The 22,428-nt window shown below is 46.8% G+C and overlaps 1 protein-coding gene across 3 annotated transcripts; it reads left to right on the top strand.

Moving 5' to 3' along the window:
* The first annotated feature begins 511 nt into the window (after window positions 1–511).
* On the top strand, window positions 512–22,362 carry LOC109864593 (lysine-specific demethylase 3B). 3 transcript variants are annotated; one of them, XM_020452441.2, is made up of 24 exons: window positions 513–1,111; window positions 7,318–7,491; window positions 8,640–8,753; window positions 8,853–8,958; window positions 9,199–9,323; window positions 9,435–9,503; window positions 9,643–10,359; window positions 10,471–11,821; window positions 12,113–12,320; window positions 12,551–12,765; window positions 12,858–13,010; window positions 13,517–13,624; window positions 13,950–14,077; window positions 14,226–14,547; window positions 14,667–14,938; window positions 15,209–15,475; window positions 15,712–15,883; window positions 15,977–16,198; window positions 16,423–16,542; window positions 18,851–18,874; window positions 20,215–20,354; window positions 20,669–20,845; window positions 21,075–21,209; window positions 21,435–22,362. In XM_020452441.2, exons 1-24 carry the CDS (start codon window positions 896–898, stop codon window positions 21,513–21,515), a joined length of 5,616 nt encoding a protein of 1,871 aa, XP_020308030.1. In that variant the 5' UTR covers window positions 513–895; the 3' UTR covers window positions 21,516–22,362. The 3 variants fall into 3 exon arrangements, with proteins under 3 accessions (XP_020308031.1, XP_020308030.1, XP_020308029.1); XM_020452440.2 differs by having other exon boundaries at window positions 14,223–14,547; XM_020452442.2 differs by lacking the exon at window positions 18,851–18,874 and having other exon boundaries at window positions 512–1,111; window positions 14,223–14,547.
* The last annotated feature ends 66 nt before the right edge of the window (window positions 22,363–22,428 follow it).

The following is a 22,428-nucleotide window of genomic DNA, read 5'->3' as shown; positions in this document are numbered from 1 at the left end:
ATGGGAATAAAATATAAAAGGTGAAAGAAGAAAATGTATGCTTTACCAGAGTGCACACAAGAGGTGCTTCACGCTAGAACTAGAACTAGTTATATGGTTTGTTCTGGTCTCACAGATTTATGGGGCCCCTAAATTATGTCAGCAGACTTGGAGGTCCATTCAGCTCAATGAATTAATACAGAGTTTCAAAGTCATATCATCTCCAACCGGTATGATTCAAATCCAAGACTAAAATGCATGCAGTAGATAGACTGTGAACAAAATGGTTAGATACCGTTTGTATGAAGGAGAGCATATGGGGAAGAATTGGCTACTGCTACTAAATGTGATGTGTGTATCTCAATTGTGCTGAGTATACAGCATATCTGTGGTGTCCGAGCAAAAGTAGTTTTTGGCCTAAATGGAAATCCATTTAGGCCAACTGTATTTTTTTTCCAGATATCCAGACACTGTTATTTGGCATTCCAGATTGAACGGGTTCTGTGTAGTACACCGGTGAGCCAGCATAAGTCGCTGTTGCAATTCACACGCCCGCTAGCTATCTCCGCAGTGGAGCCTTGTAGCTAGTACGAGGAGGAGTGTGTTTGATTTTTGCAATTGCAAGCCTCAATGGCGGATAGAGCGGGATAGCGGTTTTGCGGACAATAACATCTCGGTACTTCTCTATTTGTGGCGTGACTTGGTCCGCCGTATTTTCCCGTGCATCCTACGGAAGAGGGGACTCCGGTGCATGCAGCAAAGTTGCGATAGTTGAGGTTTAAATCTGTCACTTATTTTAGGCCGATTTAACCTGGCTAACTGGCTGGCTACCTAACGTTAGCTAAGTGCATCGGAGTTCCCAACAGAAATATATGCGAAGGAAGTTGCTCCTGCAATTCACAGTGGCTAACTAAATATGGGAGACTCTCTTGAACTGATTGGGAAGCGACTTCTGCTGCTCCTCAACGATGGCAGATCCGCAGCCGGATCCGAAGTGGAACAGGCCGCCTGGACTCGTGACTGGCTCCGGGGGACCGTCCGGGCGGTCAGCGTCATAGGGTTGGCCAGCCCAGGGGTAGAGGTGAGCGGAGGAGAGGCGACAACAACAACAGCAGCAGCTGCGGGGCTGACGGTCAGTGTTTTCATGTGAATAAAAACTACTGTTAGCTAGCCAACAAGCTGAACGCATGATTTAACTAGCTAGCTACGTATTTAACGAAACTGAAAAGAGAAAGCATACAAATAATTAATGGTCCGTTTATGTTTAAGTTATGTGATCCAACTAACACATTGTGAATAGCGAAAGCTAGCCAATCGTGCCGCTGTGTTGCGCTTGCCAGATAGCCACTGTCCCCGTAATTTAGCCCGGGGATTTTGGGCCTTCGACAGATTTTTAACTTAGTTAGCTTGCTAGCCAACTTTAGCGTAGTCTCCAGAATGAAATTCATGTGCAATAGGCATAGCCTCATTCAAATGTGAACTTCGGTGTATTAGATTTGTTAGCCTCAAATGACTGAATGTAGATATGGATGGTGATACAGCTAACGTTAGGCCTACATAGTTAGGTGTAATTTGTTGCGTGCATTGTCTTCAACGTCATGATACCAACTGCATATTTTTCACAAGTCATTTTTCGTAATTGCGTGACCCCTTATGTGTTCCTATCATTTCACTGATCAATGTGGATGATGTAGCTGGAAGATTCTGCGGTTGAGAGTATAAATACATCTGAAAAAGCTGTCTGACTTGATGATGCATCATATGATTGATGACAAGGCATGCCATAACTAGAATTACAGAGGATAAATGATGTCAGGTGTCTTTTTTTGGTTGTTGTACCAAAGCAATGGTCAAATCCAGATTTTTTGAAAGGGACAGGTGTTGGTTGGAGTAGTTATTCAGCTTTCAAGGAAGTCTCCAGGACCATTTTTGGGAAATAGGCTTTTAAACTAGTGCCGATAGTAACTACAGACAACGCTCAGTGCTCTCCACTCCTGTTCTCGTTTCTCTTCGGAGGAGATATGTTACTGTATGTAAATATGTCTGTATAATTTTGCTTTCGCATGGACTATGTGTTGATCATCATAATGTCTATATGCAATGTCTTATGTGCAGGTTATCTGGTCTTGGTAGGAAGGTATTCTTCAAATCACAGCACTTGTTTCTCCTCTCACAGAACCATACAGTTCAAATTCACAAGACTGTCCAAGTTGGGCTTGTATGCTGAGTGAGTCAGCAAGTTTCACATTTTAAAATGGACTTCTGCTGACAAATATATCTTGCCCCTGCCTTGAGACCTAAAGTAGAGCATTAGCCCATATAAATGCAATCCATTGTCACACTGAGTATGTTTACATGCACACTAATAATTTGATATTAAACTGATTATGGCTGTAGGCAGAGTATGGCATTAGTCATGTTAACACCTTACTCTGTTTATCTTAATTGGTGTACTAATGTCATAATCAAAGTAAGCATACTCCGATTAAACCACCTGGTGTTCTGCGCAATCTTTAGAATAATTAGGGCATTTAAATGCCTTAATCCAAGTTACCATGGAGTATTTGCTCAGCATGTGCTAGCACAAGCAGCACAAGCTTCCTTCTTTTGCACGAGTGATGTGAGTTCAGATAAACTCAAAGTATTTATCTTAGAAATAGTTTTGACATACAAACTATGTTTTTGAACTCAATCAAATAGTCTTCACAAAAATAACATGGTCTGTGGTAGAATGTTTATTTGAATGGTGATTTTCTGCATTTATCAAAGTCAGATCAAGTAGCCTGATAACCTCTCCCTCAATATCAACAAAACGAAAGAGCTTATTGTGGACTACAGGAGACCGAAGGGGGAGCGTGCCCCCATCCTCATCGACCATGGCTGCAGTGGATCGGTTAAAAAAGCTTCAAGTTCCACATCCCTCAGGACCTGAAATGGTCTTGCCACACCAACATTGTGGTGAAGAAGGTGCAACAGAGTTTCTACAACTTTAAATGGCTCAAATTCAGCATGAACCTGGAACAGTTCATGGATAAATTGTGCCAATGTCTTTGGTCTTAGGCAAGTTTTTGGGGGGGCTGTTCTTGCGCAGCATTTTTCTCACGAGGCAAGCCGACATCTTTTTATTTATTTATTATTTCACCTTTATTTAACCAGGTAGGCCAGTTAAAAACAAGTTCTCATTTACAACTGCGACCTGGCCAAGATAAAGCAAAGCAGTGCAACACAAACAACAACACAGAGTTACACATGGAATAAACAAACGTACAGTAAATAACACACTAGAAAAAAATCTGTATACAGTGTGTGCAAATGAGGTAAGATTAGGGAGGTAAGGCAATAAATAGCCCGTAGTGGCGAAGTAATTACAATTTAGCAATTAAACACTGGAGTGATAGATGTGCAGCAGATTAATGTGCAAGTAGAGATACTGGGGTGCATAGGAGCAAATGTTTTTTTATATATATTTGCAATATGGGGATGAGGTAGTTGGATGGGCTATTTACAGATGGGCTATGTACAGGTGCAGTGATCTGTGAGCTGCTCTGACAGCTGATGCTTAAAGTTAGTGAGGGAAATACAAGTCTCCAGCTTTAGTGATTTTTGCAGTTTGTTCCAGTCATTGGCAGCAGAGAACTGGAAGCAAGGGCGGCCAAAGTAGGAATTGGCTTTTGGGGTGACCAGTAAAATATACCTGCTTGGAGGGTGGGTGCTGAGATAAGGTGGCGCTTTACCTAGCGAAGACTTATAGATGACCTGGAGCCAGTGGGTTTGGTGACGAATATGAAGCGAGGGCCAGCCAACGAGAGCATACAGGTCGCAGTGGTGGGTAGTATATGGGGCTACGCCCCTTTCGTCTGGGATTGGTTGACAGTAGGAATTCTTCAATGAGGTGTTTGTTCTCATTCAATGAGAGACTTGTTTTCATGCATATTTTTTTTATTTGAGAAATACTGCACCAAACATATTAGTTAGGTGTAAAATTGCGTGACCACGGTCTCCTCTGGAAAAACATCCAAATTAATGGCAGATTTCTTGCGTTGTCTTGGATTAATTATGACTTTTGAAGAAGTGTATTCTGGCTATATCGTCTCAAGATGGACAAAGTACTTGCTTCTTTTTTCTAGTTTCTCAATTGAAGGTCTTGCGAGCACACTCGTTCGGGTTCGCCTAGCCAAGTTCAGCTAGGCGCCAGCTGAACCAAAGTATGCTGACGCCTTAACCCTCGCAAAGTTCAACAGATGCACCATTGAGAGCATTCTGTTGGGCTGCATCACCGCCAGGTACGGCAACTGCTCCGCCCTCAACCACATGGCTCTGCAGAGGGTGTTGTCGACAAAACATCACCGGGGCCACACTGCCTGACCTCCAGGACATTGACTACACCCGGTGTCTAAGGCCAAGAAGATCATCAAGGACCTCAGTCACCCGAGCCCTCGACTGTTCACTCGGCTGCCATCCAACAGACCGAGACAGTACGGGTGCATCAAAGCCAAGACCGAGAGACTAAACACCTATTACCAGGCCATCAGACAGCTGAACAGCCATCACTAGCTGTCCACCAGGCAACGCACACTCACTCACACAACACACACACATGCAGCCAATGCTGCTGTCCCATGTTATAGAGACATTGAACCACTGCTCACTTAATTTTCACACTGTATTTTAAATAATGTGTCCCTGACAGTCTATTCTAATATTTCTGTTACTGTACATTTGTATTTTTGTTTCTGTTTATACACACCGCTTATTTACTTATACTGGATTTGTGATATAGCTCACTAATATACAGTGGGGCAAAAAAGTATTTAGTCAGCCACCAATTGTGCAAGTTCTCCCACTTAAAAAGATGAGAGGCCTGTAATTTTCATCATAGGTACACTTCAACAATGACAGACAAAATTGTAGGATTTTTAATGAATTTATCTGCAAATTATGGTGGAAAATAAGCCAAAGCCCGGACGGGAACCCGATTGAACATCTGTGACGCTCCACATCCAACCTGACAGAGCTTGAGAGCGTCTGCAGAGAAACAGTACCAGTCACAAGTTTGGACACCAACTCATTCCAGGGTTTTTATTTGGACTATTTTCTACATTTGTAGAATACTAGTGAAGACATCAACTATGAAATTACACATGGAATCATGTAGTAACCAAAAAAGTGTTACATTTGGATTTGTTTGAGATTCTTCAAAGTAGCCACCCTTTGCCTTGACAGCTTTGCACGCTCTTGGTGTTCTCTCAACCTGCTTTGAGGTAGTCACCTGAAATCTCAATTAACGGGTGTGCCTTGTTAATTTGTGGAATTTCTTTCCTTAATGCGTTTGATCCAATCAGTTGTGTGAAGATGGGGGTGGTATACAGAAGATAGCCCTATTTGGTAAAAGACCAAGTCCATATTATGGCAAGAACAGCTAAAATAAGCAAAGAGAAATGACAGTCCATCATTACTTTACGATATGATGGTCAGTCAATCTGGAAAATGCCAAGGACTTTGAAAGTTTCTTCAAGTGCAGTCGCAAAAACCATCAAGCACTATGATGAAACTGAAACAGACACATCTCAACATCAACTGTTCAGAGGAGACTGCGTGAATCGGGCCTTTATGGTCGAATTGCTGTAAAGAAACCACTACTAAAGGGCAGCAATAAGAAGAGACTTGCTCGTGTTTCTTGGCCCAAGCAATGGACGTTAGGCCGGTGGAAATCTGTCCTTTGGTCAACCGCTGTGGTTCCAACCGCTGTGTCTTTTTGAGATGCAGAGTAGGTGAACGGATGATCTCCGCATATGTGGTTCCCACCGTGAAGCATGGAGGTGTGATGGTGCTTTGCTGGTGACACTGTTTGGGATTTATTTAGAATTCAAGGCACACTTAACCAGCATGGCTACCACAGCATTCTGCAGCGATACAACATCCCATCTGGTATGGGCTTAGTGGAACTATGATTTGTTTTTAAACAGAACAATGACCCTAAACCAACCATCAGGCTGTTTTAGTCCTATTTGACCAAGGAGAGTGATGTATTGCTTTATCATATGACCCGGGCTCCACAATCACCTGACCTCAACCCAAGATGGTTTGGGATGAGTTGGACCGCAGCGTGAAAGAAAAGCAGCCAACAAGTGCTCAGCATATGTGGGAACTCCTTCAAGAATGTTGGAAAAGCATTCCTCTTGAAGCTGGTTGAGAGAATGCCAGTTGTGTGCAAAGCTGTCATCAAGGCAAAGGGTGGCTACTTTTGAAGAATCTAAAATATATTTTGATTTGTTAACCTTTTTTAGTTGGTTACTACATGATTCCAACACCGTGCACCTGGCGACCTGGTTTGTGTGCACTGCGCCCGGCCCACCACAGGACTTGCTGGTGCGCGATGAGACAAGGAAATCCCTACCGGCCAAACCCTCCCTAACCCGGACAACGCTAGGCCAATTGTGCATCGCCCCATGGACCTCCCGGTCGTGGCTGGCTGCGACAGAGCCTGGGCTCAAACGCAGAGTCTCTGGTGGCACAGCTAGCACTGCGATGCAGCGCCGTAGACCACTGCGCCACCTGGGAGGCTCTGTGTCAACTTTTGACTGGTTCTGTATAAATTTGCGAAAATGTCTAAACCCCTGTTTTTGCTTTGTCATTATGGGGTATTGTGTGTAGACGAGGGGGGAAAAAACAATTTAATCCATTTTAGAATAAGGCTCTAACGTTACAAAATGTGGAATGAGTCGGGGTCTGAATACTTTCCAAATGCACTATATATAGATTGCATCTTGATACTGCTACAGTGCTATTTGGGTTGTTCATTCTTGATTACTTGCTGTTTTAGTTTTTTACAATATTTTTCTTTACATTTACATTGTTTGACTTGACTGCATTGTCAGATGCTAGTAACAAGCATTTCACTGCACTGCTATAACGCCGCTATACGCAACCAATAAACTTTGATTTGATTTCAGATGTGTCCATGTAAACAGGATTATTAGAGAAATGTTCTTGCAAAGCATCTTAATGTTTAAATCAAACTATTGTATTAGTCTGACTATTCACAATCGCATTGTGTGCATTTAACCATACTCACTGTAATCCTCTCATCAATAATGTCGCACTAGGCTACTTATTGACAATGAGGGGTAAATGAGAGTGAGACCGTTTTTGAATTGTCTTGCCTATTTCTAATAAGTGACTGCTCTTACCGAGAGAGATGGTGCCTTGCCCAGACTTTGAGGAGTAGACGTGCTGTGTTTGAGTCATTAGTGCTGCCCGGGCTCTGCTGACTGTGTATGATCCTAACAAGGCCTGTCCTGCTGACTCTGTCCGTGGCTGGCCCCCCCTGTCCTGTAGGTGTTTGTGGAGTTTGAGGACTGTGCGTGGCGCAGGCGGTCCTGGGTACAGGTGTACGGGGAGGAGGTGAGAGCTGTACTGGTCGAGTCCTCCATCGTCTGGGCTAACCGCAGCGACCCCAACCAGAACCACCCTGCAGCTGGAGGAGCCCCTGGGACAGCCTGGCCTGCCTTGGTGAGTAGCCACCTCTGGCTTAGGGTTTTACCAAATAATGTTTGGACTGTAACACTGAGCCACGCCAGGGGTTTTCAATCCTCTCCTCTCTGACCCTGCAGAAGTTTCACAATTTTGTTGTAGCCCTGAACTACCTCCCCTGATTCATCAATTGAAGGACTTGATGATTTGTTGACAAATGTAATCAGGTGTGCTAGCTCTGGGATAGTTAAAATACATGGAACCACAGCTAAGCAACTAATCTGAACCAGTTGCCAACAGCATGCTGGGAGGTCACCTACAAACACATCTATTGGGGGAGACTATTAGGTCATGGGCTGTAAAATTGGGTTAATAAAAGTCCTGGTAGCAAATAATGGACCATAACAGATATTTATGTAGTTGGTGCTAACTATATTAACTAATATACATTGGTTCCGAAGTGGCATTGTTTCCCGAAGTAAGAGCTGATTTGGAGAACCTCAAACCTAACTTTTAGAACAACATAGTATTATAACGATTGATTTTAGTATTTGTAATTTTGGAATGTTTTCTTGGGGTGCTCTTAAGCTACTATTATATGCGTGTCTGGCATGGAGAAATAGGTACTACACTCTCCTTTTTAAGGTTAGTTCAGAGGGTGCATGTATGATGTATGTGACTCTCCTCTCACACTCCCTGAGGCACACCTGCATCTTGAAGTGAGGCCAGGCCAGCTTGTGGAAATGCAATTGTCCCGGCAAGGGATGTCTGGAGGACCTGTTACTGTTACATAAGAAGAACACGCGCAGCAACCTGCTGCTCCTCTCAGTAGAAAAACAGCTCAACGGGCTCCCTCATGCTTTGCCAGAGGATAAGATTAGAGATCATTCTCCAGCCACTCCACCAATTAACAGAGGCGGCAGAGTAGCCTAGTGGTTAGAGCGTTGGACTAGTAAACGAAAGGTTGCACGATCGAATCCCCGAGCCCACAAGGCAACAATCTGTTGTTCTGCCCCTGAACAGTTAACCCGCTGTTCCTAGGGAATAGAGAATTTGTTCTTAACTGACTTGCCTAGTTAAATAAAGGTGGGGGGAAAAAATAATAAAAAAGAGAGGAATGCTCGCCTACATAATATCGTTCAGAGTTAGTGGTTCTTTTCCTAACGATGTTCCTCTTTGCCCGCTAGGCGTTCCGGTCTCTAGTGGACCGTGTGGGTTTGGGTTCCCTGGTCCCTGTGGAATTCTTCGGGAACCGAACCCTCGACTTCCTCCCTGACGGGAATTCACTCCAGAGATTTGAGGTGGGTTTACTCAAGGTTGTGTGTGTCAACTTTCATTTGAAGTGTGTGTGTGTGTGTGTGTGTGTGGTATCACTCTGTGAATTTTGTCTTGCTCTGTAGGTAGAGAAAGACGTGGGACACTCTCTCCTGCTGGAGCTGCCATCTCTGCAGGCTGCAGTGTCCAGCTGGCACAGTGACTTTGAGCTGCAGGAGATCCTCAGGAAGGGTGAGTCTTTGTTAGACTTATCTCTGGAATGAATGGAAACCTATTGTGCTGTGTACTTTGACTTTCCTCCTGCCTTTTCATTGCTCACCCATGTTTTCCTACACTGCAGTTCTCAATACTGGCCTTCTCAAACTTCTTCTCTTACCGTCTTCTTACTTTTCACTCCCTCCATAATATCCTTCTGGCGCGCTACTCCACGGGTCTTTGAGCCTTGTCCTGTTGGTTGTGTTGTCTCTCCAGGCTCCTACACAATCCAGGGCAGGAGGGTTCAGGTTTACCAGTGTGAGTTTGACGAGCATTGGGCCCTGGGCCTGGTCTCTCGGCACGACCCCAACTCACACATCATGGAGATTACCATGGACCAGGTACACACACACACACTGCCTGGATGTGCCTTTCGTAGTACCTTTTTAGATGTTAGGTAATATGGCGGAGGTATTGACAGCTGTTAGCTAAGTGTTATTATTGTGTTCTAGGGAGAGGAGACCCAGGTGGTGGATCCTCGGGTAATGCACGTAATACTAGCTGAAGATCACTTTGATGAGGTAAGTTGGATAAAGTATGCACTCCTATTCCTCCCTCCCTTGCTTTTTTTCCCAAAATACTTGTGCTTTTGTTGGTCGACTTGTTTTAGTTTGCATTTTCCTCATCCTTTTTACATGGCTCCTTCCTCTCCGCGGTCAGAACGGGAGGAATGCTCGGCGGAGGAAGGAGAGCGATGGCGTGAAGGGCGAGAGCGGCCGTAGACGGAGGACATCGTCGGAAGGCGAGGAGGACGTGACTCTGAAGCGTTTTAAGGGGGCGGGAGAGGGAGCAGCGGAGGGACAGAACGGGAGCGGCTCCACCAAGGGGATGGTGACGTGGGGTGAGGAGGTAGCAACCGGAGGAGAAGACGGAGTGGGTGGAGGAGGCAGAGTGAACAGCACTACCAACAATAACAGCAGTTCCTCTGAAGTCACACAAGGTCACGCCACCCCGAACAGCATTTCCTCCCACATGGACCAATCAAAAGCTCCGCCGCGGTACCCCAAGGAAAACGGACGCTCCCTCTCCACACAGGACAGACAGGGGTCTGCTGACTCGACCACTACAGTCACCCCCACCCCACCCCCCCTCAAACCAGCCCCCTCCCCATTCTCCAACACTTCCTTCCCCTCTCTGGGCCAGATGCCCAGCCTGGTCCCTGGAGCTCCGGCCTCCAAGCCTTCCCCAGCAGCCCTGATCACAGAGAGCGAGGAGCCATCCCAGTCTACCTACCCCAAGACGGCTGCCCTGGTGTCCCCCGGCCCGGTGACCATCTCGTCCCCATCGCAGGGCAGTGCCCCCAGCGTGGCCCTCGCTGCTCCCCTGTGCTTCAGCCCCAAACTAACCGCCTGGACAGGACCACCCAACCAGACGGAGGTGAATTAGTAACACTTAACGTGACTTTACTCTTAACCTGTGTAGTAACACTGTAATTACTAACTATAATTGTTTTCACTAATATACTATTTCCTTATCATGCTTCTTTAGGGCTCTAAGCCCATCCTGGCTGCGGCTGGGTTCCGGCTGCCTCAGTCCAAGCCTGCTGGTGCTTCTGTGTTTGGAGAGGTAAGCTCCCAGACCAACGGTTCCTCCAACACAGCGTCAGTCTCCCAGGACACCCCCGGACCCTTCGGCTTTTCCTTCAGAGGCGCCAAGAACAACGAAGCCCAACCGCAGCAGCAAGACCAGAACTTATTCTTCCAGTGTATGAGTCAGAAGACTGGCCAGAACCCTGGTGGTTCTAATCAGAACCAGACTTCAGGCCTGGGTCAGAGCCAGACTAAAGACACCAACTACTTCACAGCAGTGTCAGAGAGCTTGAGTAAGGAGCCTCCTAGCCTGTTCAAGCCCTCCGCCTCCACAGAGGGACTCAAAAAGACTGTTCTAGCCCCCGCTTCAACTGGCCTGTTTGGCTCAGCTACAGCTCATCTCAAAGAGCAGTCCAAAGTGCCTGAGACCCAGCCGGCAGGCAACGGAGTGCTCAACAAGCCTTTCGGAGGGGACAAGCTCTCGTCTTCCTTCAGCGGCGGCTCTGGGGGGATGAGGAGCTCTGTTCTGGGAATGGCTGTGATCGGCACCCCCCTGGCTCCGGCTTCTGGATCTCTGGGTGGTGCTAACAGGAGTGGCACTAACGGTGGTGCGGTGGGTGGTTTCAGCACCAAGACAGACAGCCACCAGAACCTGTTCCTCCAGGGCTCCAAGGAGCCTTCCAACCCCTTCCTGGCCTATGGGGAGAAGCTCTCCCACAGCCCCTTTAGCGGCAAACCATCCCCTCTGGAGCCTGAGACCCTGGGCCCTGCCACTGCCTCGGAGAGCAAACCCAACCTATTTACAATGTCCGAGCCGCCCAAGGGCATCCTTTCTTCCCCCTTCGCCTCCCTCTCAGGCTCCGCTGCCTCCAGTTCTTCCTCCCCAGCCCCAGGACCTGCCTTCATACAGAGGCCCCAGTCTGATGCCCCCTCCAAGCCCAGGGAGGGCGCCTCCACAGGGGAACAGGGCTCCTCAGCTGAGGGTGGGTCTCTGGATGACCGGCCCAGCTCCACCTCGGGCTACCCCATGTTTGGGAGCGCTGTCCCTGGGGGGAGTGGTGAGGATGCGCCCATGCCATTTGACCAGGGCCAGAAGTTTGCCCTGGAGGAGCGAGGCCAGGTATCTAAACGTGACTCTGACTCCAGCGATAACAGTGACCTGTCAGACCTGAGTGAGACTGAGGAGGGGCTGGAGAGAGGGCAGGTCCCTGGGGGCCTCCCGGGGCCTGTCAAGGAGGGAGCCATGCTACTGCAGAAGGGTAAAGGCCCCGGGGTAGCCAAGAGCCGGCCACGCAACAAGCCCTTCAAAGGTAAGACCTGGAGCCTCGGGATAGGGCTCTGATAATAAAGTATTCCTACAGTACGTCAATGCATTTCCCAATCATTCGTAACATTTTATTCGTCAGTGTTGAGGCAAGTTAGATTGTGGTCAGGGTCATGAAACATTAGCAGGATTGATGGTAAAGAAAAGTTGCTGACCAACTCTTCCCTAATGATTCCATTATCCTTTCCTACACTCTTTGATGAATAGGTTGTCATTGCGTTGTTTTGTATCGCTTCATATCCTAATTATAACTCTTCGGTCTTTCCTTTTTCTCCAGTGGGCCAGTCAGTGCTGAAGGATGTGACTAAGGTGCGTCGTCTGAAGCAATCAGGAGAGTCGTTCCTGCAGGACGGCTCCTGTATCAACGTGGCGCCCCACCTCCACAAGTGTCGCGAGTGTCGCATGGAGCGCTACAGGAAGTACCGGGAGCAGGAGCCTGACGACGACGACCCCAACGTGGCCTGCCGCTTCTTCCACTTTCGCAGGTACCGTCTGTGTGCCTGTCTGTGTACCAAAGACTGTGTTTTCCCGCGTGTGTGCGTGTCCAAGCACTGTGTGTGTGTGAGAAATGGCAATGGTGTGTATCCTCTTACAAGGAATGCGAAGACGAATATTGGTAATTTCATCAACCTCATTTAGAATCCAACGTGTTCTACTCTTCTACGCGTCCTCCACTACTCTGTCCTCCAACCTCTAACCTTTGCCTCCTAACCAGGCTGGCGTTCACGCGTAAGGGCATCCTGCGTGTGGAGGGCTTCCTGAGCCCCCAGCAAAGCGATGCCATGGCCATGGGGCTGTGGCTTCCCTCGCCGTCCGTACAGGAGGGCTTGGACCTGGACACCTCAAAGTACATCCTGGCCAACGTGGGAGACCAGTTCTGTCAGCTCGTCATGTCTGAGAAGGAGGCCATGATGATGGTCGAGCCTCACCGTGAGTGCTCTTAGTCTGCGTCCAAAATGGCACCCTGTTCCCTTAATAGTGCAATACTTTTGACCCAGGCCCAATCTGTCTGTGTCCTACAGAGAAAGTGGCGTGGAAGCGGGCAGTGCGCGGCGTCAGGGAGATGTGTGATGTGTGTGAGACCACTCTCTTCAACATCCACTGGGTCTGCAGGAAGTGTGGCTTCGGGGTGTGTCTGGACTGCTACCGGCAACGGAGGAACCGCCCTCTGGAGGGTGAGAGTCATAGAATTCCATATAGAATCCAGAGAACATACAGAATGTGTGAGATTCAACTAGGGTGGCAAAATTCCGGTCACTTTCCCGAAATTCTCCGGTTTTCCAGATATCCTGGATGGAAGATTCCTGGAATTCCAAGGGAATAAGCAGAAAATCTGAGAATATTCCAACTAGGATTTCTGAAATCCTGGGGAACGTTGGGGGAAGTTACCGGAATTTTGCCACCATAGACTCAACACACAGGGACGGGCTGGGGTAACATTGAGTGGTCTTTCAGTGATGTTTGTTTTTGTTTTGAAGTAGTAAAGCTATAGCTGCTGCTAAATTGTTAAGAAAGAATTGGTATAAGATGTACTTTATTGTCCATTAACTTACAGGGAATGGACATTTTTGTATTTATGAACAACCCAACCCCCGCTGTATACCCAGAGTGGCTGGAAGCAATGGGTCAGCTGCAGTGCAGAGCCCCTTTATAAATGACCCTTCCTGTTTTTGTCTCTCAGAGGTGGATGAGGGGCCTGATGACGAGGTGTTCTCCTGGTTGAAGTGTGTCAAAGGCCAGAGACACGAGCCCCAGAGCCTCATGCCCACACAGATCATACCTGGAACAGGTAACATGGAGCAGGATACGTGTAGAAGCCTAGGGCCCAAATGGACCCCTAAGCACTTGTGGATGTCAGAGAGGATTTGACAGTTGTAAGCAATATGGTAACAGCTCCACCTTGCCCTCTGATAGGCTAAGTAGAATGTTCACCACATTCCTTATACCAATCAAATCCTCATATAGGATTGGGCCTAGAACTGGGGCCTGGAGTCTTTCCTGCTCATGTCACATGGTCTGGACAAACTCCCAGCCCTAACTATACCATCCAATTATTATGTTGTGTATTTCCATAAGAGTTGTCCCATATTGACATTTCAGTCTCTCTCCCTCAGCTCTCTATAACATAGGGGATATGGTGCACTCAGCCCGGGGCAAATGGGGCATCAAGGCAAACTGCCCCTGCACCAGCCGGCACCACAGGCCCCTAGTGCGCCATAGTGCCCCCAACGGCATCTCACAGGTACTGCACCACCCCTTTTTTTAATGTCAAACCAAGATCAATATTTTACATTTCTACCATCCACATATGGTTTTCACTTGTTTTGCATATTGCTTGTCAAGGGCTTCATTAGAATGCAGTAAAATGTTCCTTATTGTTGTCCCAGCAGTCTGCAGTGTCCTCCAGCATAGGGAGCAGTGGTAGTGGACCAATCACAGGTGGTGGGGGGCCAGCGGGTTCAACCACTCCTAAACCCGAGGGGGGGGAGACAACAGTGGTCAAAACACAGCCTACATCCAGCACAACGTCATCCGAGGCGGCAGGAGCAGGGGTTGATACTAACTCCACCAACAGTACCAGTGGCCCCCCTAACTCTGCCCAGACCACCACCCCCAAGGACCCCCGCCCTTCCACAGGTGAGGGCAACTCCACCGCCCTGCACTGGCTGGCAGACCTGGCCACTCAGAAAGCCAAGGTGGAGGACACTAAAGGTGAGGACTAAAGGTCTCTTTCAATCCTAACTCATATTCTCAATGATACTCTCTAAATGTATCGTACATGTGTTTAGATTTGACCATCTCTAACCATCGTCTCCTCTCCACACCTCTAGACTCTGGGTTGCTGCGCTCGGCGATGGGCCGGGACACGCGTTCTCCCTTCGGCCTTGACTCGTTCAGCGCCCTGTCCAAGCCTTCGTCCTCCTCCTCTTCCTCCTCCAGTCCTAAACTGTTCAACAGCCTGCTGCTGGGCTCCAGCAACACCCAGCCCAAACCAGAGGGCTCCAGCCTCCGAGACCTGCTCAACTCTGGCCCCGGAAGGCTCCCCCAGGCCCCCGGAGACACTGGAATACCCTTCCCCTCAGTCTTCTCCACCTCAGCCGCTGTGAGTGTCTTTCAGCTTTCCTCAGTTGGCTAGGAGAATTCAGATAATTTCAGAAGGCTCAAATGCAGAATGTCAGAGTGCCCAGATATGGATCCTTCCATAATGCCTACATATGTCATTATGTCATTACATTACAGGGGACCATTCCAGAATTCTTCACAGTTCTAGGTTGTGTCCCAAATGACACCGTTCCCTATATAGTGCACTGCTTTTGATCAGAGCCCTATGGGAGCCCTAGACTGCAGGTCTAACCCCTCCTCCCTCTCTCAGGGGGACAAGATGAAGGGCAGCCTGCCTAACTTCCTGGACCATATCATTGCCTCGGTGGTGGAGACCAAGAAGGCGGAGGGCCGTCGTACGGGCGAGGGGGGCAGCGAGCTGGGCGGGGTGGGCCGCAGGGACGGGGTGATGGGCCTCAGCGTGCTGGACCCCCACACCTCCCACTCCTGGCTCTGTGACGGACGCCTGCTCTGCCTGCAGGATCCCTCCAACACCAACAACTGGAAGATCTTCAGAGAGTGCTGGAAACAGGGCCAGGTGAGAGAGACCTCTCTGTGGGGTAGAAAGGCGATAAATACTTTTTTAAAATACACATTTTTTATAAAAAATATGTGCTCACCAAGAGTAGTTCTAAGGCGGTGTGAGTAAAATGGTGGTGTGGAAGATGGAAATGAACTGAGAGAGTATTTGGGGATGAAGTTTGGAAGAGGGAGATGTGTAATGTAAGAGGTGAGGTGATGATTCTGTTTGAACTTTTTCCCTCTTCTCTCCAGCCGGTGCTGGTGTCTGGTATCCATAAGCGTCTGAAGGGGGGTCTGTGGCGACCTGAGGCCTTCAGTGAGGAGTTTGGGGACCAGGATGTTGACCTGGTCAACTGTCGGAACTGTGCCATCATTTCTGACGTCAAGGTCCGTGACTTCTGGGACGGCTTCCAGGTCATCTCTAGTAAGTAACGGGATCGTTCATTCAGCCGTTCGTTCATTCATCCATTTATTTGTTCTTTCATTCGTTCATCTCGCCTTATCTCTCTCTCTCCAGAGCGTCTGAAGGGTAGTGATGGTCAGCCCATGGTTCTGAAGCTGAAGGACTGGCCTCCCGGAGAAGACTTCAGAGACATGATGCCTACACGCTTTGATGATCTGATGGAGAACCTGCCCCTCCCAGAGTACACGAAGCGAGACGGCCGTCTGAACCTGGCCTCCCGCCTGCCCAACTTCTTTGTCAGGCCAGACCTGGGGCCTAAGATGTACAATGCCTACGGTGAGAGAGGCGGCAGAGATGGAGAAGATGCAAGATTAGTAATGAGCCCATTTACTCTTTTAAAGGGATGTCAGTCTCTGATCTCTGTTTCTATTTCTTCCTTTTATATTCTCTTTTTACACCTCTTCCCTCTTGATACTTTCCATGCTTCCTTCTATTACACCTTTTTCACCCCCCCTTTCTCTCACACCTTCCATCTCTCTCTCTGTCCCTCCCACTCTCAGGTCTGATCGAGACCGAAGACCGGAGTGTTGGCACTACCAACCTGCATCTGGACGTGTCTGATGCCGTCAACGTCATGGTGTACGTGGGCATTCCCGAGGGAGAGGGGGAACACGTCAAGGGTGAGTAGGACCGACACACACTCTCGCACAGTGAAGCAGAACTTTATACACACACACTCACAGCAACACTGACTCGCACAGCTGACTCATTCCAGCGTTGACGTACATCCCACTCAACCACGTGTCAAACACAAGGCCCGTGACACGTTTCAATCCGGCACGCACAATGATTTGGGTTTTTAATAAATTTTGGCCCGTTTCCATTCCGTCCGCGCTGCACTACAAGTCCCATTGTATGTGCAATGCCACACACATCCACCCACGATCCAGCCAGTATGCTGTATCATATTACATTTGCAGCAGCCCAACTGTTTTCCTTAATGGCAATGACCGAAAATAAAAAAATGTTGATACCAAGTTTCGGTTCCAACGGGTCATTGCTGTACTACAGGAAATTTCATTTTTGTTGTCAAAATGATTAGGTAAAGGATTTACATGCTAATATAAATTTGTACTAAAGGACACAAGGCCTATAAATGAATCAACAGTTGAGTCATCTACTTTATGAAATTACACAGTCCGACTTGCACGTATTGGTGTGTTCAACGTCAATTGCGCTGCTTTACATGTCTCATTAATAGCGTGTAGGGGAGGGAAAGTACACAGACACATACATGCCAAAAGTCCCAGGCTACTAAAATGTAGCCCGGCATTGTTTTTTTTAAAGCTTGACAATGAATAACCAACAAACTTGCAACAAAACACCAAGCAAAGGGGAAACATGTAGGCCTATTACAGCAACATTTGAGCAGTAGCCTGCAATACATTTCATGTGCAACATACAGCGACGCCGCTATCAACCGCACTGGTGATCCATGCAGCGCGAAACATTTAAACCGTGTTTTAAGTGTAAATGTTACAACAACCTTTGTTATTTGCAGTTTAAAAAAAAAAATAATGTTTTGGTTAGGGTCGCAGCAGATTATGCATATCTGCAAGCATAGCAGCAAAGGTTAGACAAATATTATAGTTTAGTTTTATTTGTTAAAATGTTATTCAGCATCCTATGTAAGTTAAGTGGTCATATTAAAAGGGTATATTTAAAAAATAAAAATAAAACAATTGCCAGTTTGGGTCGCAGTTGTATGCAGTTGATGGTCTGGGCCCGCGAATTCCTTTACTTTTTTCAATATGGCCCGTGCGGTAATTGAGTTTGACACCCCTGCACTTAATGTAACCTTCAGCACGGCTAGCAATTAGCACAAGTGTGTATTGGCATGGTAGCAATTACAAGTGTCCATTTAGCACTGAGTGGTATGTTTCAGTAATGCACTACGCACACTGACATTACCACTTTCCTCCAGCAACACTCATAAAAGATTCATCGTTTTTTTGTGAGGTAAATAAAAGATGGTCCTTGGATCTTTGTCCTTGAACAGACATGTTTTCAATTCCATTGACTGCTGCTGGTATTTTTCAGCAGTTTTATTATGACAGGTTAAAACACCTTACATCTAAAGCAGCATTTCCCAAACTCTGACCTCGGGACCCCAAAGGGTGCATGTTTGAGGTTTTTGCCCTAACACTACACAGCGGATTTAAATGATCAAAGCTTGATGATTAGTTGATTAGTTGATTATTTGAATTGGCTGTGCCGTGCTAGGGCAAAAACCAAAACATGCACCTCTTTGGGTGCCGAGGACAGAAATTGGGGAAACCCTGGTCTAAAGAGTATATGTAAAATTAAAAAAAAACATTGCAAAATCTTTCAAAAATTATGTTAACTGTTACCCACATGGGCTCCGAAATGACCCGCTCATGTACAATTGGATTTGAAAGGCGCTCCAAAGTTTCCTATAGGAAAGTCTATAGGTTCACACAAAGATCAAACGCCCTCTACTGTCCCATTCAGAATTTCCAGTTTCTGGAAACTAAGGACAGGAAGCCATTCCTCAGCATTGAGACCGAATAATGGTGTAAATGTTACATTTAAGCCTGTCTTCAGTCACTCCTATAGACTTTCCTAGGTTTCCCACCCTGCTGTATATTACTAGAGGCCTCTGACTAGAGTAACTTTATTCATCCCAACTTGGGACATTGTTATATCAACACTAGCATCATTAATGATTAGAAGGACTAGACGAGGAACAACGACATACACATCATAAATGCATATTAAGGCACCTGCACCTTAGTAGAGACCCATAAAAAAAAAAAAGGTAAGAAATGCTGTTTTCTGTCCTACTCTGGTGAAACAAGCCCAACGAGGCTAACCCAGCCCCCCTCCCCATGCATCAATGGACAGGACCCTGGTAAGGCCCTTTAATGGGTCTCACGTGTTGATTGTGGTCAAATTTCTCATTCACAGAGACGGATATCGCTGGATGTAAAGGTCTGTGCATTTTTATAACATCACCTCCTTAGCATGCCTTTTTTCTTGACTAACTTCTCCCTTCTCTCTTTCTCCCACTCCCCCATCCTCATGTCCTCTCCCTGTGCGGTTGGGGCCAGAACACTACTGTGGCTCATCTGTCTGTTTGTGGTTTATTTGTGGTCTGAGTGGAGTCTGCCTGCGGTCTTCCCTCCAGTGTAGAGCTGACCTTCAGTAATGCTCTGATAGTCAGTCAGCCAAACTCTGTTTTTTAAAACCTTTTAACACAACTTTTATGCTGTTTTTATTTTCATGCTGTTAGATGTTAGTACGTCTTTCCTTTCATTACATCTTCTGTTATCTGGGACAACTGGTGTTCTGGCCTTGACTGGGGAAGGCCAGATGTATGAAGGTGTAGGTACTATCTGTATCCCTGCACAGGTTCACTGACTCTCAAGGAGAGAAAAGAGCAGCAACTTGCTAGCTGCCCATCTTTTGGAGTCACATTCCCCCCTGACTGATATCTCTTCCTAGAGGAGAGATGCGGGGGGAGAGATTATAAAATAAACACACATCACCATGACAAGCATATGTAGCTGTACCGGACTCTATGCCTAACCGAGATCAAAGTCAGAGCAATTGAACACACTCACACACTCTCTCTTCCACGCAGGCAACTTGATCTATGGCAATCTGGATAATTTGTCCAATTGACCGGAATTTGAACAAAACATGTAGCTCCGTTAGTGTTGTTTAGTCCTGTTCATCACTAGCCACCTAAATGTTTGCTTGATTAGTAAATGATGAGCAGCTCTGATTGCATCCCAAATGGTACCCATTTTGACAAAAGTAGTGTATTGCAGAAGGAATAGGGTGCCATTTGGAACCTCTGTGTTGTGGTTGAACCCAGAGCTACCACTGGCCAACAATAATGTTATAACAGGGAGATTCCATTTCCCCCTGCCAGCCGAGCGCATCTCTGATTGTGGATGACTGATGATGAATCAGCACTTCACCTAGGCTTGTGTCTCAAATGACACCCTGTTCCTCCTATAGTGTGCTACTTTTGACTAGGGGCCACAAGGTTATGGTCAGAAGATGGTGTACTGCATAGGGGAATAGGTAAAGGGTGTCGTTTGAGATGGCGCCTCGTGATTCCGATAGATTAGAAGGATTGTAGTGTTTTCCCTCCTGTGTCTACAACTGTAGGATGTGAAGGTGTGCGGTACTTCTGTGCTTTGTGATGTTTAGTGTTGCACTTCTTCTTTCCTACATCATTCCCTTTGAACATGGACTCTGTCAGTGACTGACCGGTGCTGGAGTTTGCTCATCCCTGTCTCTCTCTGTGTGTGGTCCCGCAGAGGTGATGAGCACCATCGAGGAGGGTGATGTAGACGAGATGACCAAGAGGAGGGTGTACGAGGCCAAGGAGAAGCCCGGGGCACTGTGGCACATCTATGCCGCCAAGGACGCAGAGAAGATCCGGGAGCTGCTCCGCAAGGTCAGGGTTCACAATCACCACATTCCTTGAAATGTCAATATGCACATTAATTTTCTTTCAATGCATTATTTCAGGAAATAATCTAAAATGGTGGCTGGACTTCTTTAGTTCTACTGTTCCCATGATAAAATCAGTCTCAAATGGCACCCTATTACCTATACAGGTGTGCTACGTTTGGGCCAATAGGGCTCTGATGAAAAGTAATGCACTATATAGGTATTAGGGTGCCATTTTGGATGTAGACATTGTCTCTCTGATATACCATACCATGTTACTATGATTTACCATATCTTCTTATCCTTTGACTGTGGTAGGTGGGTGAGGAGCAGGGCCAGGAGAACCCTCCGGACCACGACCCTATCCATGACCAGAGCTGGTACCTGGACGGGGTGCTGCGCAGGAGGCTGTACGAGGAGTACGGCGTGCAGGGCTGGGCCATCGTACAGTTCCTGGGAGATGCTGTCTTCATCCCCGCCGGGGCTCCCCACCAGGTACTAGGGGAAACACTGGACGTACCAGTCGAGGTTTAGAATGAGACTTTTTGTGTTGTTTAATGGTTACATAGGGGCATAGCATACCCTTATGTTATCCCTTTTTAGCTATATGATGTCTATACTCTTGCTTTTCTTTTCATTCACACATTCTCTGTCTCGCCAACTCGCACTCTCAAACAGACAAATCACACACTCGCCTCTTTCTCCTCTCTCATGTGCCCCCAAGGTGCATAACCTGTACAGCTGTATCAAGGTGGCAGAGGACTTTGTGTCCCCTGAGCATGTGAAGCACTGTTTCAGACTGACCCAGGAGTTCAGACACCTATCCACCACACACTCCAACCACGAGGACAAGCTGCAGGTACACTTCGGTCGCCTCCCAAATGGCACCCTATTCACTATGTAGTGCACTAGTTTAGACTCTGGTCAAAAGTAGAGCACTTATAACTGACTCCACTATAGTATAGGCCAATTATTTGAGAGAACGAATGAAGGATTGAGTCGATTGATCAATCAGCTAAAACAATCAGTAACATATTGTGGTACAATTGCAATTCTGACGGGAATTTTGATCTCTGTTCTCTAGGTGAAGAACATCATCTACCATGCTGTAAAGGACGCTGTGGGAACACTGAGGGCCCACGAACCCAAGCTAGCACGCTCTTAGTGCCCGCTAAACACACACACACAAGCTGCAGTTATAGAGTAGAGGTCTGTGTGCAGAGAGAGGCACGGTGATGTGCTCACAACTCTCTTATTTTGTGTGTGTGTGTGTGTGTGTGTGTGGGCGGGGGGGGGGTCTATAGTCAGCGCTTGGATGAAGGCAGTACTACATCATCGCTGTTACACGACATGCTCTACACGTCTTAGTTGTTTTCCAATTCACTTCTGATTAACTCTGTATTTAAGGTCAGTGTGTCCTGTTTGTGTGTGTGGAAGAGGAGAGCATGTGACGTGAGGCGGTTCAGCATCTCTGTAGCGTCTGACTAGATGTGAGCACTGGGCTATGTTTCCTTTAGCGACAACAATTGATATTATTATTCTTCCTTAGAAGAGAGGGTTCACTTGTTTTTAGATATTTTTTTGTTGAAGTTTTAATCTTTAGTGGTGGAATTGAGACTTGTGCAAGTAACAAGTATCAAAGTGAACTAGACCAAAGTTTTTTTTATTTTTAGTTATTTTTAGTTTTTAGTTATTTTTAATTAAAAGCAAGGACTTCTTAAACATGTTTTCTTTTATACACCGGAGGATAATTCAGAGTATTGGCTTTTTGAATGCTTGACAGAGAGGGGCTTTAGAGAAATGTCTCCATTTATTTGGTCATCTTTGTTGTCCCAAGGTTTGCATGGATGAACTTGCAGACTTCAAAACGTTGTAAAAGAATCACGATTCCAACTGAACAGAAACTACTGGCCGTTAACAGTGTATCAATATATATGTTGATGATCTTAGCAGTCTGTTTGATTTTTCAAAATAAAGTTCACAACAAATAAAATGTACTGGTCATTTCAGGTGATTTTATACAACTTTATTGTGTGTCATTGGACTCAATTGTTGAACAACTGTTACATGTCTTCACA

Source organism: Oncorhynchus kisutch, linkage group LG19 (assembly GCF_002021735.2).
Source record: "Oncorhynchus kisutch isolate 150728-3 linkage group LG19, Okis_V2, whole genome shotgun sequence".
NCBI lineage: Eukaryota > Metazoa > Chordata > Actinopteri > Salmoniformes > Salmonidae > Oncorhynchus > Oncorhynchus kisutch.
This window is presented reverse-complemented; position numbering and strand designations above follow the sequence as displayed.